Genomic DNA, 22655 nt, shown 5'->3' on the forward strand with positions numbered 1-22655 from the left:
AGAATATATATGGGGATTTGGTTTATAATAATGTGGAGATATGAAATCTTTAAAATTATAAATATTGATATAAGAAATACTCAGAGAAGACAACTTGTCTTGGAGGTGAGAGGTAGTCTACTATTAGGGACTCATTATCTTCTTTACTAGATTTGTTCCAGGATTGTGTCCATAAACCATAGCCAGTTAATTTAAGATCATTAGCAGTGTTTCTCTCATCTGTAACTATTCTTTGTTTCTTCCTATGTGTAATCATAAGAAAGAAAAGAAATACTCATTTTCTCTGCTTTTGATAACTATTTAAGAAGCTAAGTACAAACCTCAGTAATCACTAACTTCTTAAGGAGAAAGAATTCTTTTAGCTAATAGAAAGGGGGGAAAACATGGTAGAAGAAGGCAGTTGTTCTTTTCTTTCCCTCAGAACAGAATGGCTTAACTTAATGCTGTGAGCAAATTTAACTTAAATATGAGAGATTAAATGGTTTATTGATTTGGACTGGAACATCTGGGTTTTTGCCTGCATGTGGGATTAGGGTCATTAGATATGAAATGTATATATAAAATATTTTAAAATATTCAAAATTAACTTTTTAAAAGGACACAAGAATAAAGTGGTAATTGTGTATTGTTTTGTTTTCCTGAGGGGGCTCATAACCTTTTAATTCACTGATACTAACTTCTATTGAAATTTATTATTTACTATTTTTTGTCCTCAGGTTTGGCTGACAGATTTGAAGAATACCCTAAACTGAGGGAGCTCATCAGGCTGAAAGATGAGTTAATAGCTAAATCTAACACTCCTCCTATGTAAGTGTGTTTTTTCAGTTACTTTTTATTGCCAACTCAAGCTTAAAATAGCAGTCTTTTTATCCTATAGCCTTTCTGTTTGAAAAAAAATTCAGCACCTATTTAATGTTAACAGACTGTTTTCTTCTGTATGGTAAAATAGATTCGTTTGACATTCCAGTGCTGAGTACACTAGTAGGCTCTCATTTTATTTTTCAGTTTTCTAGACAATTTCCTTAAAGTGTCTTTAATTTTTTTTCTTAGAAAATTGTTCATGTTCGTTGTATTCTTGAGCTTCTTAAAATGTATTTAAATGACTTTTCCTCTCAAAAAGCAGTTTATTTATTGAAGGAAGTTTAGAAAACTTAGGTGAAGGAAAAGAAGAAAATAAAAATTAATTATAACTCAGCATTCAGGGATACTATTCTTAACATACTGGATTATGAAAATTCATTTTAACCTTTGCTAAACAGAATAATGTTTTCTTCAAAAATGTGTAAAAAGTCTTTGAAACTGGAGAATCTACTTAATTCACATTAGCTTACTTTGAACATTTTATACACTTAACAATTTGCTAAAATGTATACTCTTAGTGATTAGAAGAATCACAAAGAAGTCCAAATGTATGGAGAAAAATATTAGCAGATTCTAATATTCATCCAATTTAAAAAACTGTTAAAGTATTTTATATTTAAATTACTTTCATAATGTGTAAAAAACCTTTCAATAAAGGCTAGTTGTAATTTATACTAGGTAGCCAGAAAAGGCTATTAATATAAACAATTTTACTAAAAAACAAATTGATAAAAGAAAATTACACCCATCTTTAGAAACAATTTTTTAGAGGGAGGATTTTAAAGCTAACAAATAGTTCTTCTAACTTAACAATTAAGAAAAAAATAATGTTCAGATTATGATGAAATAGGCCTCAGAGACTTACATACTAGTATGGATTTTCAATGTAAAAATGAGAGAAGTACATTCTCGATGTACATAGGGGAATATGATTTTAGTTTGTAGTGTGATTATATCAATCTTCTAGAGAAGAGTGTTGGTAGATGGTTTACTGTCTATATTGAAGAAAGATACTCCTGCATAAAAAAGTATCACTAATTAGTTTCTGATTACTTTGTAAATAGTGTTTAGTAATATTTAAGAAATTCCTTTCATTATCATCTGTAAAGGTATTTGAAAATCTTAGTCACTTTTTATGCCTTAATCAAATAGGTACTTACAAGCAGATATAGAAGCCTTTGACATCAGAGAACTGACACCTAAATTTGATGTGATTCTTCTGGAACCCCCTTTAGAAGAATATTACAGAGAAACTGGCATCACTGCTAATGAAAAATGCTGGACTTGGGATGATGTATGATGAAATTTTCTACATTGTAATTATTTATTTTTCAAATGAATATTTATTTGATGAGAAGATTATAAATATTCCTACCTTTTTAGGAATCGTAAATATATAGTATATAATGTGACAGAAGATCCAGGGTACACTGACAAATATTACACTATCTTTGGTCTGATTCTTCTTTTTGGGGCAGAAGTTGAGCAGGTAGTGAGTACTCTATAGAAGACTCACAGTTCCAGGTTTAGAGTCCTTGGATGTATAGCTAGAGAAGTCTAAAGCCAGAGTGATTGATAACTCTTTCTGCATTTGCTTAGTTTTAGTAAACAGTAGAGTATAATAGGTATATATATAAAAAAACGTGATTTCTTTTCCAGGAACTTACAGTATAATGGATAAAAAAGATACATAATTTCAGTATAATTGTGATAAAATTACATTTTCCTAAATAAAATTAGGCAAGCTGATAACTTCAGTCAGTTATATAAAGTTACCTGCTTTTACCAATCAATAACAAAAATAACAAATGCTTATTGAGTACCACTCTGTGCTAGGCAATGTGGTAGATACTGGAGGGGCGCCTGGGTGGCTCAGTCGGCTAAGCAGCTGCCTTCGGCTCAGGTCATGATCCCAGGATCCTGGGATCGAACCCCACATCGGGCTCCCTGCTCAGCGGGAAGCCTGCTTCTCCCTCTCCCTCTGCCTGCCACTCTGCCTACTTGTGCTGTCTCTCTATCTCTCTGTCAAATACATAAATCTTAAAAAAAAAAAAATTAAAAATTAAAAAAAAAAAATGTGGTAGATACTGGAGATTCACAGATGAATAAGACCTGGTACTTGGACTTAAGGAGCACCTAGTTTAATGGGATAAATATTGACCTAAACAGATAATTGCATTATTATTTTGTTAGTTCCATGATAGAGGACTGCGTAAGATGATCTGAGAGAAAAACTGACCAAGCCTTGGAGGAAGGGGTACATGAACAAAGAGGAGGTGACATTTTAACAGGATAAATAGACTAGTTGGAATTGGCCAAATAAAGAAAAGGATGGGATGGTGATTCCAAATGGAAAGAACAGTAAGAGCAGAAGGGATGGAAGCAAAGAATATCTGGTTTGTAGGTTGATGGTAGAACACAGATTGGGCCTTTCTTGAGATGATGTCTTCTTAGAAGCTTAAACTCTCATCCTGAAGACATTAAGGAGCCTTTGAAGGGCTTTAACCAGTTTAGTTAAATGGTCAGATTAGTGTGTATAGTATGAACTAGAGGAAAAGTCTGGAAAGGGGAGAGCAGTTAGAAGACTGTTGCAGTAGCCTAGTTAGGAGATAAAGGGACCTTGAATAGGGTGATGGTAGTAAGAATAGAAAGGTGATAAATTCAGTAATGTGTAGTAGATACTGTGGTGAGCTATAGTTATTGGAATGAGGGGGGAGAGTTAAGGATGACTCAGATTTGAGTCTTGGGATAAGTGGGTTGAGTTTTCACCAGTTGAGAAAGAGTGAATTTAAGAAGAGCTGGATTGGAGGGATTAGATCATATGAACATGTTGATTTTGAGGTGTATGTAAGACCGCTATGTGGAGGTTGTAATAGGAATATGTCATTCAAAGGACAGACAGATCTGTGTCTCAAAATAGAGGTTCAGAAGATTAGCACATCAAACCTATGAGAATAGATGAATTTGTCCTGAGATAGTGTCTTAAGATAACATGTGAATTGACAGTAAAGCCTCAGGAAACTTTTATATTTAAGAGGCACATATAAAAGAGAGGTCAAAAGAATGGGTCAAAGATGAGTAAGGAAAACCAAGAGTATGAACGTCATAGGGGCCAAGGGAATAAGGAATTTCAAGGAGAGAGTAGGCCAGGAGTGTTGAGCACAGAAGGGAGGTTGGGAAAGGAAAGGACTGACATTGTAAGTCGGGTGTTTCATAGGAAATGGTGCTGAGTTCTTGCATGTCCTCTTCTGTGTTAATGATAGTTACTCTTATTAATATTATTTAATCTTCAAGATATACTTTTAGTTTTTCCTCCTTGAAGCTTTTCCTTTCATCTTCAATCCCTCTGACATTTTTTATTTACATTTTTATGGATCTTATCACTTTGAAAAAGTTTTTCCCATCCGCTGATGATAAATGTAATTTGTGCTTATTGAAATTCAGAAAGGTAACAGTATATAGTATTCGAAAGACATAAAAGACTTAATACTCTTGATATTTATTGCTGGGAAATTTTCCAGAGAGGTTGCACAAATTTATGTTCCTTCCAGTAGTGTTTGAGAAATATCTATTTAGCCATATCTTCATCAAAATTGATTAATATTATAAAAACAGTCTTTGTGACTTTAGTAAAAAAAAAGAAAACTGAAAAAAATCTCATTATGTCTTTGATTAGTATAGTTGATCCTTGAACAATGTGGATTTGAACTGCACGATTTCACTTCTACATGGATTTTTTACAGAACAGTAGCTTAAATGTATTTTCTCTTTATGATTTTCTCAGTAACATTTTCTTTTCTCTGGCTTACTTTAAGCATAGACTATAAAATACATATAACATACAAAATATGTGTTAATTGACTGTTTATGCTATCAGTAGGGCTTCCAGTCAATAGTAGGTTATAAGAAGTTAAGTTCTGGGGAGTCAGAAGTTATACTCGCATTTTCTTTGAGGGATATGGGTTGGTGCCATTAACCCCTGCATTGTTCATGGGTCAGCTGTAACTAGGCTGAACTTTATTTTCTCTGGCCAGTTTCTAAGGTTTGGTCAGTGAAGACACAAGAGCTTCAACTATAGGTGACAGACTAACAGAGTTTTTGAAATAAAGGAACTCTATTTTATATGCATATTCTTGATTTCACTTGAATTTCACTGAACTCTGGCTGGCATATTGAAATGTTTTGTCTGGCCCTAGAGCCCTAAGTTCTTAATCTTTATGTGATAATATCCTAAAGAAAGTGCCAGTAGTTAAACTTATATATAAAATGTAAATAAGAAAAGTGGATTTCACAAGTATTCTCTTTCACATTAGAGAGTCAGTAGTGGTCAACATATTTTGGTAAAGGATATAAGCACTTATTTAAAATACCAACACTTAGCATTTAGAGCTGCAATGTCAAGAGAATAATTTGCTTAATGTTTTCACTAATGTGTGTCATCACTTATTTTTATCTGTTTCACATATAAACATGTAGGAGTATGTGTGTGTGTTACATATTTACTTATTTATATTCCTATGAGAATATTAGATGAGATTTCAAGATTTAGAAAAGTCAGAATATAAAACTCACTAGGCTTATACATATTGTAGCTTATTTCCATTATTACTGTCAAATAATGTTTTTCTGTTTAGATTAAGTTAGAGATGATATGGTTATAACTTAAATGGATCTGTTATTAAAGATTTTTTAAATAAATGAAACACAAATATTTGCTTAAACCATGGTCTCTGAAACTTAACTGTGGCAGAAAACTAGAAGAAAAAGAATATATAAAATGGTTAGTTTTACAGTTTTTTATGTGACTATGTGGAAATTTACAGATTTAATTATTGAACAAGTTTTTTTTTCCCATGTGACACACAAGGGAAACATACACATACAAGGAAACACATATAAAGGAACAACACATACAAGGGAAACAAAATTATAGATTAATTTTTTGTTTCAAGTTTTTATTGAAATTCCAGTTAGTGAACATAAAATGTAATATTAGTTTCAGGTGTAGAATTTAGTGATTCATCACTTAATACAACACCCAGTGCCCATCACAACCAGTGCCCTCCTTAATGCCCATCACCCATTTAGTTCATCCCCCACCCACCTCGTTCATCAACCCTCAGTTCTCTATAGTTAAAAGTCTATTGTATGGTTTGCCTCTCTCTTTTTTTCCCCCCATGTTCATTTGTTTTGTTTTCTAACTTCCACATATGAGTAAAATCTTATTTGTCTTTCTCGGACTGACTTATTTTGCTTAGCATAATACTCTCTAGGTCCATCCATGTCATTGCAAATGGCAAGATTTCATTCTTTTTTTATGGCTGTGTAATATTCCATTGTAAATACATATCACATCTTCTTTATTCATCAGTTGATGGACATCTGGGCTCTTTCCATAGTTTGGCTATTGCTGACAATGCTGCTATAAACATCGGGGTGCATGTGCCCCTTCGAATCAGTTTTTTTGTGTCCTTTGGGTAAATACCTGGTAGTGCAGTTGCTGGATCATAGGATAGTTCTATTTTTAACTTTTTGAGGAACCTCCAGACTGTTTCCCAGAGTGGTTGTTTGCACTCCCACCAACAGTGCAATAGGGTTCCCCTTTCTCCGCATCCTCACCAACCCCTGTTGTTTCTTGTGTTGTTAATTTTAGCCATTCTGACAGGTATGAGGTGATATCTCATTATAGTTTTTTTAATTTTACTTTATTATGTTATGTTAATTACCATACATTACATCATTAGTTTTTGATGTAGTGTTCCATGATTCATTGTTTGCATATAACACCCAGTGCTCCATTCAATACATGCCCTCTTTAATACCCATCACCAGGCTAACCCATCCCCTCACCTCCCTCCCCTCAACAGATGAATGGATAAAGAAGATGTGATATATATATACAATGGAATATTATGCAGCCATCAAAAAAACCCCACACGAAATCTTGCCATTTGCAACGATGTGGATGGAACTAGAAGGTATTATGCTAAGCGAAATAAGTCAATCAGAGAAAGACATGTATCATATGATCTCACTAATATGAGGAATTCTTAATCTCAGGAAACAAACAGGGTTACTGGAGTGGTGGGGGGTGGGAGGGATGGGGTAGCTGGGTGATAAACATTGGGGAGGGTACGTGCTATGGTGCGTGCTGTGAATTGTGTAAGACTGATGAATCACAGACCTGTACCTCTGAAACAAATAATACATTATATGTTAAAAAAAAGAAGAAGATAGTAGGAAGGGAAAAATGAAGGGGCGGAAATCAGAGGGGGAGATGAACCATGAGAGACTATGGACTCTGAGAAACAAACTGAGTAGTTTTGATTTGTATTTCCCTGATGATGAGTGATGTTGAGCATCTTTTCATGTGGCTGTTGGCCATCTGTGTGTCTTCCTTGGAAAAATTAGACTATTTTTTTTGGCATTTCAGACTTAAAGTGGTCATTATAATGAGATGTGCATATTGATTTATTTTATATAGAACTTTTGTAGTTACTGAAAACCAGATTTTCCCCAAACATTTGTTATATTTCATTTTATTTTTGCCCCTAATTTGGGGGTAATTCAACCTCTTCTATTTGAGTTTCTTTTTCTGTAAGTCATAAAGGGCTGTTCTCAAGCTACATCTTATAAAATTCCATTATTCTATGAATATGGTCCCTATAACCTTTTTCTGCATAAAATCAAGTGTATGTGTATGTGTGTGCATGTGTGTTTATTTTCTTAATATAGAATAAGAAAACAGTAGAATAAGTTGTAAGGATAAAATTTATTTTCTAATGAAAATTAGTACATTTAAAGAACACATCTACTGAAAGTCCTGATAAATCTCAATGTTTGTTCTTTTGGATTTAGGATGACTGGGAAACAAAATACTTTTATGCAGTATTGTTTTGGTTTCCTACAGATTATGAAGTTAGAAATTGATGAGATTGCAGCACCTCGATCATTTATCTTTCTCTGGTGTGGTTCCGGGGAGGGATTGGACCTTGGAAGAGTGGTAAGATGTTTTTTTTTAATTGGATTTTTAAATTCATAAGAAAAAATATAAAAAGTTTGAAGATATAGATGTTATTCTGTCCTTTGTTTCTTGAGTTGCTAAAATACTCAGAAGGAAAAACATATGTTCAGAAAAGAACGCATCAAAGTCAGTACTCTTCAGTTAACTAGCACTAGGGTTGAATATGTCCAAATATGATTTGTTACAATTTCAGGAGAACAGTTTAGACATTTGAAACCGCAGCTCAAAAACAGGCTGCTTAGTGTCATTTACTGCTCATTATGAGGAGCTAAAAAGTACTCTTCTGAATAGTATTAACTGCTGAATTCCAAATAGAAACCAAAACAAATTGGAAAAATAACACAGCATTTGGAACACATGGTTTGAATGATTGAATGAGAGTGAGAAAGAAGTTACGTAACACCTGTATTTATTTTAAGCATCTTATATTTCCTGTGTTTCAGACCTTTATTTTTTATTGCAGTATTTTGGATTTCTAAATGGAAACAAAATAGCATATGCTTTTTTATCCAAGAATCATAGGAGCATGTGGCTAAGTATTAGAAAGCTTCATTCAGTTTTGGTCTCAGTTCTGCTGTCTAGCAGTGAACTTTGGGTAGAGATTTTTACTCTGGTGGGTTTCAGTTTCTTCACTTGTTATTAGATGACACCTTCCATTTTTAGGACATACTACTTGTTATACAGCAGATGATCTCATTTAATCCTGGTAATTTTAGGACGTGTCCATTTGACAAGTAAAGAATTTAAGTAGGATTATATTGAGATCAATTTGTGCTAAAATCCTGAAATTCTGCAATTACTTTGTATTCTTTATATAAATAACAAGTTTGAGACTGTTGGATACATCCTTGCTTGTATCATTTATTAACTCCAAGGTAAGACTATAACTGTATTCCAATTGGGTATCTGTTTTTTGCTGGTGCCTCTCCAAGATGCTCTGGAAAAGCTAAGAAAATAGAAACATACTATGTGTTTTTATAGGTATGTTGGTATTTACCTTTTATAGCTCTAATATCTGGCTTTGGACTTGCCTTTCACCTCCCAAATTAGGTTGAAAATGATTAGGAGGTTTTATTGTATTTGTTTATGTAGCAGTCTGTCATATTGGTGAAAGCAGATTTTGGCCAAAAATGATTGCGAAAATAATTCAGCATGAGAAATACTCATGAGCTTTTTGTTAAATTGATTAGGGCGTGGGGATTTAGACCCTTGTGATGTATAATGAATATCCAGTGCAAAACAAATAATTGCTGACAGGAACAGATACTGATCTTGATTTTTGAGATTTTAAAATAAAAATCCAAGTTTCATTTTGAGGTGTTTCTCACTTTACACAGTAAGAGCATTCCTGAAATGAACAGTACCAACAATATTGTACTGCATAATTTAGTTATTTTCCCCCTCCTTTCTCTTGGATCATTGGGGGTGGGGGAGGACATATCTTATGTTTTTATTCCCACCAGCTAGTCAGCACCTACATTGGGTACTAGGCCCTCAATATGACACTCTAAGCAATATATTAGCAAGTGTTTGTTACATGTTCTTACATAACAGATTCTAGGACACTATGGGTCAGGTCTCTGTTTTCTAGATTGTATAGAGATGAAAGTAGTTTTATCCAGTAATGAGATCTACATAACAGTTCTAAGGCTTTGAATTTTTTCAAGTTGTTAGTATTAAATATATAAAAATAACATAAGACTCTCATATGAAAAGAAGCTATCAATTAGAATACTTTCAGTAGTTTTTAGCTTTGTCAGAGGATAGAAAATCAAGGTGCTAGGAATCAAATTATCTGTTGAATTTTATGATTAAAGAGGGGCTGAGTGTTTTATGATTTAAAACCCACTTTCTATTGGTGACAGTGGAAGGTAGTATTAAAGAATTGGAGGGCGCCTGGGTGGCTCAGTTGGTTAAGCGACTCCCTCCGGCTCAGGTCATGATCCTGGGGTCCTGGGATCAAGTCCCACATCGGGCTCCCTGTTCAGCGGGGAGCCTGCTTCTCCCTCTCCCCTGCTTGTGTTCCATCTCTCGCTGTGTCTCTGTCTGTCAAATAAATAAATAAAATCTTTAAAAAAAAAAAAATTGGAGTATTAATGTAATTCTTTGTTTTGATATTTAACTTTATAGATTATGTTAATATCCAGAATGTATCTATGCATTCTGTATAATGGCTGTCTATTTAAAGACTGGTATTTCTTTTTTTCTATTTCTGAACTAAAAAATTACTGTGACATCTTGGAATTTAGTGTCTCAAACCTCTAGGAAGTTTTTTAATGCTGGTTGGTTATTTTAAGTATTGTTTATTTCTTTTGGCTAAGGATTTCTTTTTTTAATTCTTTCATTTCTAGTGTTTACGCAAATGGGGTTACAGAAGATGTGAAGATATTTGTTGGATTAAAACCAATAAAAACAATCCTGGAAAGACTAAGACTTTAGATCCAAAAGCTGTCTTCCAGAGAACAAAGGTATTGCCTTTATTGTTTTGTTTTCTTTATTTTCATTACTTTCCCTCAAGCTTTTCCAAATGACTGTATACTGTTTAATTTTGGTAGAAAGGTTCTTTTCTTAGATTTGTACAAATGGCATTGAACGTTATAGTAGTACATCCAGTTTAATTTTAAAATATTTTATGTACTATGTTAGATCAACATTCACTGTGCTAGAGAAGGTAATATGTATTCTTGTGTGTTCTAAACTGCTGTAATTCTAAGTCAGTATGGACTTTTGGTCCCTCTGACCCCTCCAGATTTTTTCCTTTTCTCTGGGTCCAAAAAAAAGAGATGGCAGCAACACTCTCACAGCTGGTTGGCTTAGAGGCATACTTATTTCCTTCTCTTTTTCCTATGTAAGAATCCTAAGGACCTACACAAGGTTCGTACTCTGCTCCATGCAACTGCTCTGTTACTATCAGGCTTTAAAAGTTTGTCCTCCAGTCTTTCACTCTTTAGGGAGCGACTAGTGGGAGAGTCTTTCTTATTAAGTCTTCCCGAGACTGGAAAATTCTTTTGAAGGGAACCTACGTTACCCTTGCAATAGTGGTTCATGGAGTCAGCTGAGAGATTAAATTTATTTAACCCATACGCCTGCCATTTAGGTTAATTAGAGAAGATCAAAAAAACAAACAAAAAATTGTTTGATTTTCCCATTTTCTTAGGTTGAGTAATTAGAAGTCTGTATACATGATTAAAGTCCCTCTCCATACAAAAAACCTTACATCTTGTATATTGTTTTGATCTTGGATCATATATGAAGCCCCCAGTATAACATCATTTTAAGATTCCAAGGTCAAGTGTCATGTTTCTGTAACTGGTTGCAGAGGAAAAGACTCTGTGGTCATTGACACAGATCTAAAACGTCATGGCCCCAAATTTAATACTGTCATGTCTAGCTTCCCTGGCAGTCTTCCCACATCCAGAGATCCAGGTTTTCTTTCCTATTGTGTTTTTGCCCATAGAACTATTTTTCTAAAGATTTGGAGAAATGAAGTTTGTTTTGGAATTGGGGACATCAGAAATGTAAAATGTTAGGAAATATGACTGCTGATGAAGAGATTAATTGGTCTGCTCTTACTTTTATTTAGGAACACTGCCTTATGGGGATCAAAGGAACTGTTAAGCGTAGCACAGATGGGGACTTCATTCATGCTAATGTTGACATTGACTTGATTATCACGGAAGAACCTGAAATTGGCAATATAGAAAAGCCTGTTGAAATTTTTCATATAATTGAACATTTTTGCCTTGGTAGAAGACGCCTTCATCTGTTTGGAAGAGATAGTACAATTCGACCAGGTAGGACCTTAAAAAATCTTTGAAAAACTTTATCACCCCTGGGCATATAGGTGTCAAGAAATAGTACACACTGCTGTGTAAAATAAAATTCTTATGATGTGTTTGATTCCTCTTGCTGTACTTCAGATATGCCAAGCTCATTCTTATCTTTTCATGGTCCTCTGCTTTCATTCATATACCTGACCTTTTCTCACAACTCTGTCTAAAGTGGCCACCTTCCTGTTCCACTCCCCTCCTTCCTCCTTCCAACACTGTCTTTCCCCTTACTCCATTTTCTTTTTCTTCATGACACTTATCATTAGATGAATTGCAGGTTCATTTGGGCATATGTTTTAGTCAGTTTCTCCAGCATGCAGTCTCATGGAAGGCAAAGATTGTCTTATTCACTTCTTTCTACCCAGCATTCAGATCATTCAGTAAATAACGTGTTGAAGAAATGCATAAGTGAATGATTAAATAATTCTGCAGAAAATAACCATACATTTGTGAAATACAGATCTTGGCTTTATTAGAAACTAAAATACCTAGCTTGTTTGCTTACATGTATAGTGGTGTTGTCTTTTCAAAATTTTAACTTTTTACGAAAACAATGTAATGTGAATTTACTACTTTGAAAAAAAAATGAGTAGAAAATAATTAGACTGTTATGGACAAAGATTTTTTCTTAGAGGGCACAACTTTCATGTACAGAGTGTCATTGAAATGTCAGTATATTCTATTTCTTTTATTGCTTTCTCAAAATGTAAAAGTAGCATTGCTTTATTCATGATATATAAAATCAGTCCCTGCCTTAGCATGTTAAAAATCCAGTTTAAAGGTGAAAAGAGCCAGAATCTTGTTTTAAACAACCTAAATTTTATAAAATGTAAGAAAAGTTAAAGAATTTATAATAGAATAATTGGCCATACAAGTACCTAAGAATTTAGAAGAAACTGATTTTCATTCTAAAAAAAGTAATCCTTAAAGTTGCCTTAACTTGTGTGTATAACATAATCCACGCCTCTTCTCTCTCCCTGCCCATCAGCTACTTCTGTATGCTTTGGTGAGCAGAGTAACTTGAAAATATTTCAGTTGTAGAAACTCATGGTCTCAAATTTCATGAAATTATGTAAAATAATAAACAGAAAAGTAAATAATTGAAAAATCAGTCTTTATTGGGCACTTACAGTTACTTTGTAGTTTTTCCCATTCCAGATACAGTTAATCAGAAATCATCCTCATTACAAGCTGTCTAGCAATGTAGCTGACAAGACTACCTTTGTCCCTATACAGGCACAACATGTGATGAAAATTCTGAGAAATTATTTTTATTTCATTTAAGATGTATATTTGATTTGTATGTTGAAGGATGTAGTTTTCAACAGGTTGAAAGGATGGATAGAATGGGCACAGAGGTGGGGTTTTGTGGGTTTTGGGGGTTTTTTTTACATTATGATGTGTTTGTTTTTATTTTCAGAGGGGAGGTTTATATGGAAACAGTTACTATAGTGATTCATTTTTTTACTCAAATGAAGTTGTCATGAAAAACATTAATGAAAAATGTGATTGGAAAGTTAGTTCAAGTTTCATCCTAAAAGACATTAGATACCATATATATGAATCTGTGCTTTGTGGAGAGCCCTAGAAGGTTAGGCCGAGAAGTGACATATTTTAATAAGTTTATTTTAGGCTTTCCACTTTCAGAGGGAGGAGAGGCTGGGAGAGCTTTACAATATGTATGTGTGTCTGTGACATGTGTAGGGGGCTGGCCTAGTAGGAAAATAAAGGCTCACGTTTGAGGGTGACAGTAGACATGGAAAAATGGGAATGAATAGGAGCAACATGGTACTGGTTGAATTTCTAGCACCTGTCAGCTGGGTTAATGTTGTGGTTGGGAAGAACAGAGGCAAAAGTTGATTCCAGGATTTTAATCAGAAAACAGTGGTATTATTTCCACAAGTAGGAAGGTTAATAAAATTTATTAAATTTTCACTGAGCCCAAACTCAGTGTAGTCTGTAATTTTTTTTTTTCTAAGTGCTACTCTCACAGAATGTGAAATGCGGATGGAGAGAATGAGGAAGATATTTTACAAAAGGTACAATCATGCAGGTGAAATAAGATCTATACATATGAAATCTGTATAACCATCATTAAATGCCATGTGTTGCATAAAAAAGATAAATATTGGATGAGTGATAGGGGCATCTTTATTTTTTTATTTTTTATTTATTTATTTATTTTTTGGTAGGGGCAGCTTTAAAAATGCATTAGAGATTTGAAGTAGCTCCTAAAGGATCAGTAAGAGAAATGGCGGGGGGAAAAAAAGATAATCTTTCTTTCCCTCTATTTCAGGCTGGCTTACAGTTGGACCAACTCTTACAAATAGCAACTATAATGCAGAAACATACGCATCCTACTTTAGTGCTCCTAATTCCTACTTGACTGGATGTACAGAAGAAATTGAGAGACTCCGACCAAAATCCCCTCCTCCCAAATCCAAGTCTGATCGGGGAGGCGGAGCTCCCAGGGGCGGAGGAAGAGGTGGAACTTCAGCGGGCCGCGGCCGAGAAAGGAATCGCTCTAACTTCCGAGGCGAAAGAGGTGGCTTTAGGGGCGGCCGTGGAGGCGCACACAGAGGCGGCTTTCCACCTCGGTAACTCTTTAAGACACTGACCTGCTAATGCCCTTTATACCTTCTTCACTGTAGTTTGAATTCCACTTGGGGGACTTTGTTTGGTACTCAATTCCAGCTTGCGCTTTGCTTTAAGTTCTCGAAGCTGCAGGAATATCTTAGCCAGTCTCCCTCCTAGTTGTTACACACATTGTGTAGTTTTATGCCAGAAAAACAGATCATCCTGCCTTTGGTCATGTGCATGTAACTTGACAATGAAACAAATACCTTCCTTTCAGAGACTAATTTATTCTGGTAGATTCCAACTAATTACAGAGGCTTTTGCTTTTTAGAAATAGTTTAAGTGAACAGTGAAAAAGCCCCAATCTGTAGTGTCGTACTCGTGCCAGGAGCAGTTGATAATAGGCATCCTGCCACTGCTGTCATAGCACATGGAAGGCTCTTCGGGAGCCTTGATGGAATGGAGTTGGGACAGATGGTTAACTTCTGTCACAGCTTTAACATTTTCTCGATGAAACAATAAAAAGAGACTTTTTTTTTCTTTTTAAAGAATCTTATGCTCAGATACAATTTGACTACTACTGAGAAATTGAGAGCATTTGAACAAAATCACCTCCTCCCAAATCTAAATCTGATAGGGGAGGTTGGCGCTCCCAGCGGTGGGGAGAGGAAGAGTTGTAGAATTTAGTAGGCAGACTTAAAAAGAGAGAAAAAGCTCATCATAATTTCAGTTGCATAGCTACAGATGACTGTGAATCACACTTCTTAAGAAGCAAAGGAAGACAAATATCCAAGTGCTAGAACTTTGATATAGACTTGAACCTGGATTGACCTTCAAAGCAGCTTTATACTCCTTAGGAAAGTAAAAGAAATGCAACAACAGAGAGACCTGGTTGTCAGTTATTTTGGAGAATAAAGTATTTGGTGATGAGGAAATGACATCTTTAAACTTGTTATGGAGAAAACAGTATAAAAACCAATTACAGAAAACCCTCAACTTAAGACAGCTTAGAAAATGGAACTGCAGTTGCCTTTTATTAAGACCGTATGGTGTGTTGTTTTTAAGAGTGTGGTTTTGCAGATAGATTGGTTGTATAAAACTTTCTGCTGTCATTTCTCTTTCTCTACTGTAACTCATGTTATAAATGAATTTAATGAATGAAATACCATTATTGTTCTTGAAAAATATATTTTTTATTTTGTGTACGATTTTTCTAATGAAACTTTAAACCTTTGAAATGTGGGAGTCTGTTTTCTCTAAGTGGAATTCCCTTTGTTACCAAATGAAAAAGGACTGACTTAAGATCAGACTTTTGTTTTGGTCTGTGATGCATTTTAGTAGCCATTCTCAGCTTTTCATTGGCTTCTGTTATACCTAAAGTAAGGTTATATTGTATGCACTAAAGACTCAGTTTGAAGATAAGGGCTGCATTGTAGAAATAGGGTTGAGATCCTTAAAAGCCTGATGAATTTAAGTTGCTCAACCTGTTGGTACTTTGTAGTACAAATAGCATTTGACTAATGCCTTTCTTGATGTAGATATGTAGATACGAATCACAGCTGGTTAGAATTTTTACAGAAATGATCCTGTATTTGCAACTTCAGTAATTATAAAGTATCTAGAGATAGAACTGTATTTGTCAAAGTTGACATGAGAATAAAGAAGATAGATGTTCTAATTGCCCAGTGTGGGTCTTTAGAAATACCAGTTAGAAGTGACCCCGTCCTATAAACGAGACTGTCTAGTGTGGTCCACACCCTTGGCCTAGCCAAGGGAAGGCAACATTCTTAGTGCTTACCTGGCCTACTTACCTGTGAGATGTATATCATCATGTCATCTTACAGAGAGTTACGAATGGCTTCTTCGTAGGTTGAAAGTTAAATATGCCCACCATATTTTTTTTTTTTTTTAAAGATTTTATTTATTTATTTGAGAGAGAGCACATGAGAGGGGGGAGGGTCAGAGGGAGAAGCAGACTCCCTGCCGAGCAGGGAGCCCGATGCGGGACTCGATCCCGGGACTCCAGGATCATGACCTGAGCCAAAGGCAGTCGCTCAACCAACTGAGCCACCCAGGCGCCCTATGCCCACCATATTTATAATACAGCAAATAAGGAAGGAGGTGGTGGGGAAAATGCAAGGCCTAGAATTCTCTCTTTGACAATGTAATGTGGAATTTTTATAGCACAGGATGGCATTGACTCACTAGTTTTGCTACCCTTCACTTTCTTTTTTTTTTAAAGATTTTATTTATTTATTTGACAGAGAGAGAGACAGCGAGAGAGGGAACACAAGCAGGGGGAGTGGGAGAGGGAGAAGCAGGCTTCCCACCAAGCAGGGAGCCGGACATGGGGCTCGATCCCAGGACCCCGGGATCATGACCTGAGCCAAAGGCAGATGCTTAACGACTGAGCCACCCAGGCGCCCCAGCTACCCTTCACTTTCAATAAAGGTTGGGGTATCATTTTTATGACAGAATCTTTATTCATTGAGGAAACGTTTCCAGTGAAAACTCACTAATCTGACCTCTTCTGGCTTGTGATCATCTTTATATTTATTTACTTGTCTTACATTTTCAAAAAATTATCTAGGAATTACCCCAAATAAGTTAATTTATAGTTGCTTCACTTAACAGATTCCTTATTGGGGATAGAAGCTAATAATTGTGAAATAACCTTACATTTTTCAGTTTAAAAGTTCTAAGATCAGCATATCTGTTGTACATAATTACAATCCCAAGTATTCCAGCCCAAATATTGATGTTTATTTTCACTGGTAACAGTTCTCCCTGTTACTTAGTTCCCTTCAAAGGATGGAGATGAGGAGGCCTGAAGTACCACAGTTCTTTTGTGGAGGAGTTGATGATGTCATCTAGAACAGATTTTGTGGCGGGGAATATCATACCCAAACACTACTGAACCAGATGAGACCAAGGGATTATGGAGATGTCAGTCCAAGGGTAGAACGGTCACCGGGAAACAGCACAGTGTGAGAGGTGTCAAACCGGGAAGCAGGGATCAAGCGTGGAGGAGAGTCTGGTTATGGCGGCCAGGTCACATGTCCAAAGTTGGACTGGGTCCGCACCGCTGCAGCAGCATGGACTCTCCTGATGCTCAGGTCAGTCAGCGGGCCACCTGTGAGTCCTCAGCCCATAAATCTGGAAACTTAAACTACGTGTCTGTCTCTGTCCTAAAGCTGAGCAAGTGTCATGCCATAGTCTGATTTTAAGTTGATGGAGTTTTCATGGCAGGATGCCTGCATGTTAGTGTGCCATCCAAAGCTGAGATCCTGTGTCGTGGCTGTTCCTAGGAATGATTCCTTTTTACGTCTTCCAGAATACTCCCTACTCATTGTAATTGCTAAATCACAACTTTCAGATTAGTTTCAGCAGCTTATTTTAAAACCTGTACCGCTTTCATCCTGAATTTAACTACGTAAGATTTGGTCTTTGAAGTTTAGTTCCAGATTTTTTCTGATTTGTTTAATCTTTATTCCCTTGACAGAATTATGGCCCCATGGGACTCATTCTAAATAGTAGTTTTTGATCTAAAAGTGTCTTATATTTTTGTGAGCTGTTAAAAACAAACTTTTGCTTATAAGAAGGGCCTTTCTTAGAACGATCCTATGATCTTGGGGTCCATGTAGGATTTTTAAAAAAGCATTATCCTGTCTTTGATATTTGGTGATAGTTTAGCTTGCGTCTCAAGTATATGTAGTCAGTCAGTTCCAAAGCTGTAAATCTAGGACTTCCCAGCCATGGAAGACTCCCTTTCTGGAAGAGCCACAGTGTTCCTGTTCGCAAGGCCTCTATCCTTTACTCAGATACAAACACTGCTAGCTGTAGTGCACAGAGAAAACTACCTCATTTAATCTAGATAATTCTTTTCCAGCAAACCCTCTTTCCAGGATTAGACAAAATGTTGAAATGATCAGTTTGTGTATGTTACACTTCTTGTCTTTATGTCTGGAGGTGCTAATAGTGAAATTGGATAAGGTAGGTGTTTTCCAAAAATAATTCTAAATAATGGAGACTCTAGAGGTCAACAATATAAAACGCATACAGGAATCAAGCATATAATATAAACTGGTGAAGCAAGCCATGAGTCTGTTTTATAGTGGAGTGATTATCTTTTTTGACATTCTTCGGTTGCATATTAAACGTGGGAATATTTCATTTATCTCATCTGTTTTCCCAGTTTAATGGGTTTTTTCAAGCCCTAAGAAAGGCAGAGTAGCACAGAGCACTTTAATAAACAGCCACTGACTTGATCACGGGCCCATGGAGACTAGAGAGAAAGGTAGGGGGACAGGAGAGCTCACCCCCAGGGTAAGGTGGACATCACTACTCCGCTCCACCTCGTTGTCACCACACAGGGAAGACGGTAAGTCTGAGCTATCCATGTGAAATCTCCCAGATTTTTAGATGCTGGCAAATAAATTTGTGTCCTTTGCTACATTTCCTTTTGTTAAAATTAGTTTGGTTAGCTAAATCCTGCATGCATATTTTAAATTCTGGTCTCTAACCACCAGTGACTAGATCTATTAAAAGACGGGGAAAAAAACGTTACTCAATTGGAACAGGAAGCCATCAGCTTTGGAAGCATGTGATGTAGTCGATGTCCTTCGGAACATTCATAAAAGATTGCAGATGTGGACTAATACTTTAAAGTGGCATACAGTGACGCGACTGCACGCTATTTGTTTGTCCAGTGGAGAAAATGTAGAGGTCTAGGCCTGTGTTGTCAAAAAACACACCTATTATAGAATCCCATACCTGTACGAGTTTTTAGTTTACAGTTACAGTTGTTAAGATCATAAAAGAGTAACTACATTATTGTTTTGTCTTTTTTAAATTTTATTGTTATGTTAATCACCATACATTACATCATTAGTTTTTGATGTAGTGTTCCATGATTCATTGTTTGCGTATAACACCCAGTGCTCCATGCAGAACGTGCCCTCTTTAATACCCATCACCAGGCTAACCCATCCCCCCACCACCCTCCCCTCTAGAACTCTCAGTTTGTTTCTCAGTGTTTTGTCTTCTTAAAGCAGAGGACAAAAAATCAGTTTTGTTCAGAGATAGCCAGTTTAGTAGTTTATGCTGGTTAAGTTACTGGTTAAGTTAAATACTAAGGTAATTGCCTAAATGTCTTATGGAATTTGCTGTCATTTTATGGGTTTATGCTTCTCAAGACAACTTCTGGGTAGACACATACTTTAATATTTAGTAAAGGAGAGGTTTTTAATGTAATAATATTGGTCATAATTCATAAAAACTACACAGGTGGATGGATTATTTGGCCTTGTCCAAAAAGGTGGGCTTCTGTGCATGGTAAATAGGAGCTCCAGATCATAGTTTACTTTTCTACTGTTATGTCTTACTGAAAAAAAATTTTTAAGCATATAGTAGTACTCCCTTATCCATGGGGTATACGTCCCAAGACTTCAGTGGATGCCTGAAACCAGGGATAGTACCAAACCCTATATATACTAAGTTTTTTCCTATACATACATTCCTGTGATAAAGTTCAGTTTATAAATTAGGCATACTAAGAAATGAACAAAAGTAATAGAACAATTATGACAATATACGGTAATAAAAGTTATGTGAACGAGGTCTTTCTCAAAATACCTTACCGAACTATACTCACCCTTCTCGTGATGATGTGAGATGTTAAAATGCCTATGTGATGAGATGAAGTGGGGTGAGTGATAGAGGTGTTGTGATGTAATGTTAGGCTACTACTGACCTGACAATATGTCAGAGGAGGATCATCTGCTTCGGGACCATGACTGACCTCAAGTAACTGAAACCATGGAAAGCAAAACCACAGATAAGGGGGGAATACAGGATCATCATAATTAAGAATATCATGTCTATAAAAATAATTCCAAAGCAAAACTTAAGCGAATATAAGGACAAATGTAAGTTTATCAGCCAGCTAAGTTCCTGAATCTTAAATCCCATCTCCTCTGTGAGATGAGGCTAACAAGATACTGGATCAAGATGGCATTAGAACCTCTTTGGAGAATATTCCCACTTCTGATTGCTTTCACTTGTCCCAAATCAAGTGCAGAGTTGCCAGAGGTACCTGCCTTTGTCTACTCATTTAGTCCTGACTTACAACCCTGCTGCTTGTGCTCTCAGAAAGTAGTCTTTGTCATTTATAAAAAGGCAGCAATGTGCTTTCTCAGCTTCTAATGTATGGCACATAGTAGGTGCCTAATAAATAGTCCCCTACTCCTTTGCTTGCTTAGTAATTGGAAGTAAGGCCCAGAGGATTTTTAATATCCTTCTCTTTCCACTTCTTTCCCCTCCTGCTAGTGCTTTCTTGGCTACGTAAGAGGACTGTGTTTCTCTAATAAGGATTTTTTTTTTCCCTCTCGAGAACATTATTTTTGAGGCTGAGGCAACAAAGTAATTTCCACTGCCTTACCACTTATAAGATTTATAGAATGAATTTTCTCTCATCTGACTTTAAAGACACCTGATTCTATCCTCAGGTTATAAATTTTCTTTCTACCAAAGGTAACCCATAAAGTAAGGAAAACGGTTTAACTACATCTATATCATCTTGTTAATGACAGCTTAAGTGAAAAGACTACATCCTTCCTATAAGTAAGAATGGACCTAAGAATAGGTTGCTTGAGAGAGGACAGGATAGTTGAGGATTGGCTCAGGGGGGCACTCAGGGCACTCAGGAGTTTTCAGACACTGCTGCTGACCACTAACACTGCCTCAGGGAGAGAGGGCCTCACTCGGAAATAGCTGAGTGGCTAGGGAAGTATGGGCCTTGACGCTAGTCATCAGTGTGAGCCAAAGATAGTAGAGCTTCCCTGCCAGTCCTGTGAAATAGACATTCACGTTCAATTAGGTTGATTTTTAAAACGTGACTTTTTTTTTTTTTTGCACACTAGAGGTTATTGCTGTAAATTCATACCTGCTAAATCTGCTTTGCCCTAATTCATAATGTAAGCCTTTTTTCCAAATAGGCAATACTGGGCCCTTAAAACAACATTAATTGGGTAACAATCTAAACCCCATGGTATATCCTAAAACAGTATTTTTCAAACATGAATAATACATATTTAAAGAAAGTTTTTCATGGACTCGAGAAATACCTCTTTGAAAAATAGGGACTTAAGAAACTAGTCTTACATAAAATATCTTAAAATTGAAAATCCTTATTGCAAGAGTTTTAGATGACAGGTAACAATTTTTTAATGTTATCAAAAAAAGTACACCCTGATTTTGCACAACTCATGTACTCTTGAGACCACCTGTAGTCACTATTGTAATGATTATTTCCTTAACTAGTCATTTTGCTTTTGCTTTATGTGAGTTAAAACTGGATTTTCAGGGGCGCCTGGATGGCTCAGTCCATTAAGCATCTGCCTTTGGCTCAGGTCATGATCTCAGGGTCCTGGGATCGATTCCTGTGTTGGGCTCCCTGCTCAGAGGGGAGTCTCCTCCTCCCTCTCCTTCTGCCCCTCCACCCTGCCCGTGCCCTCTGTCTCTCTCAAATAAATAAAATCTTAAAAACAAACAAACTGGATTTTCATGGGGGCACCTGGGTGGCTCAGTCCATTAAGTGTCTGCCTTTGGCTCAGGTCATGATTTCAGGGTCCTGGGATCGAGTCCCGCATCGGGCTCCCTGCTCAGCGGGGAGTCTGCTTCTCCCTCTGTCTGCCACTCCCCCTGCTCGTGTTCTCTCTCTCGCTCTCAAATAAATAAAATCTTACAAAAACCCCTGGATTTTCATGTATTAATTTTGGGTAACAGTGGCTCTGGAAATCCTGTTTACAAGGACATGCTTTGGGAATTGGAAGGGTTTGGCCTGGAAGGGACCCACAATAGGAATATGTGGTAGCTTTAAACTCTGAAAACTGCTATCAAGTGAAGAAGACTTCACCTATGGCCTCAAAAGAGAGAACCTGGCACCAAAAGGAAACATTTCAGGAAAACAATGTGCTACATACAATTTTCTCACAAATAGAACTGTTCATAGTGGCTGCTTAGGGCAGGAGTAAGCTTCTTATCTGTGTCTCAAGAAGAGGCCAAGAAATACCCATAAGAGATGATGACTAAGGGATTTTTATTGCCTTTTTCCACTGAGATTTTTTTCTTTATCCAATTGAGTCAGGATTACACCTGTGTTTCCAGCAATTAAAATTTACAAAGTCAATTCTCCCCCAAAAATTGCCTTTTCTGAAAGATTATTGACCAACCTTTCTGAAAGGTTTCAGACACTTTAGTGTATAATGCCTCCTAGTGGAGCTGAAGTTCAATTTCATACACCTTTGCATATTCCAAAACACGAGCTAAAAATTTGATCCGTACTCTTATTTTATTAATAAACA

At 36.2% G+C, this 22655-nt stretch overlaps 1 protein-coding gene across 2 annotated transcripts in view; it reads left to right on the plus strand.

Annotated features, from left to right (window-relative positions):
- Window positions 1-22655, plus strand: part of METTL14 (methyltransferase 14, N6-adenosine-methyltransferase non-catalytic subunit) — a 43937-nt gene that overhangs the window by 11967 nt on the left and 9315 nt on the right. Inside the window, exons 6-11 of one of the 2 annotated variants that reach the window (XM_045870233.3) lie at window positions 717-807; window positions 2014-2155; window positions 7772-7864; window positions 10237-10353; window positions 11469-11679; window positions 14012-14312. In XM_045870233.3, coding sequence (XP_045726189.1) covers window positions 717-807; window positions 2014-2155; window positions 7772-7864; window positions 10237-10353; window positions 11469-11679; window positions 14012-14312 — 955 coding nt within the window. Of the gene's footprint in view, window positions 1-716; window positions 808-2013; window positions 2156-7771; window positions 7865-10236; window positions 10354-11468; window positions 11680-14011; window positions 17683-22655 lie in introns of those variants that run through there. The other variant, XM_045870234.2, reaches the window with a different exon arrangement.

Source organism: Mirounga angustirostris, unplaced genomic scaffold, assembly GCF_029215605.1.
Source record: "Mirounga angustirostris isolate CCGP_5_RB_7025 unplaced genomic scaffold, mMirAng1.0.hap1 SCAF_2, whole genome shotgun sequence".
NCBI classification, from domain to species: Eukaryota; Metazoa; Chordata; class Mammalia; order Carnivora; family Phocidae; genus Mirounga; species Mirounga angustirostris.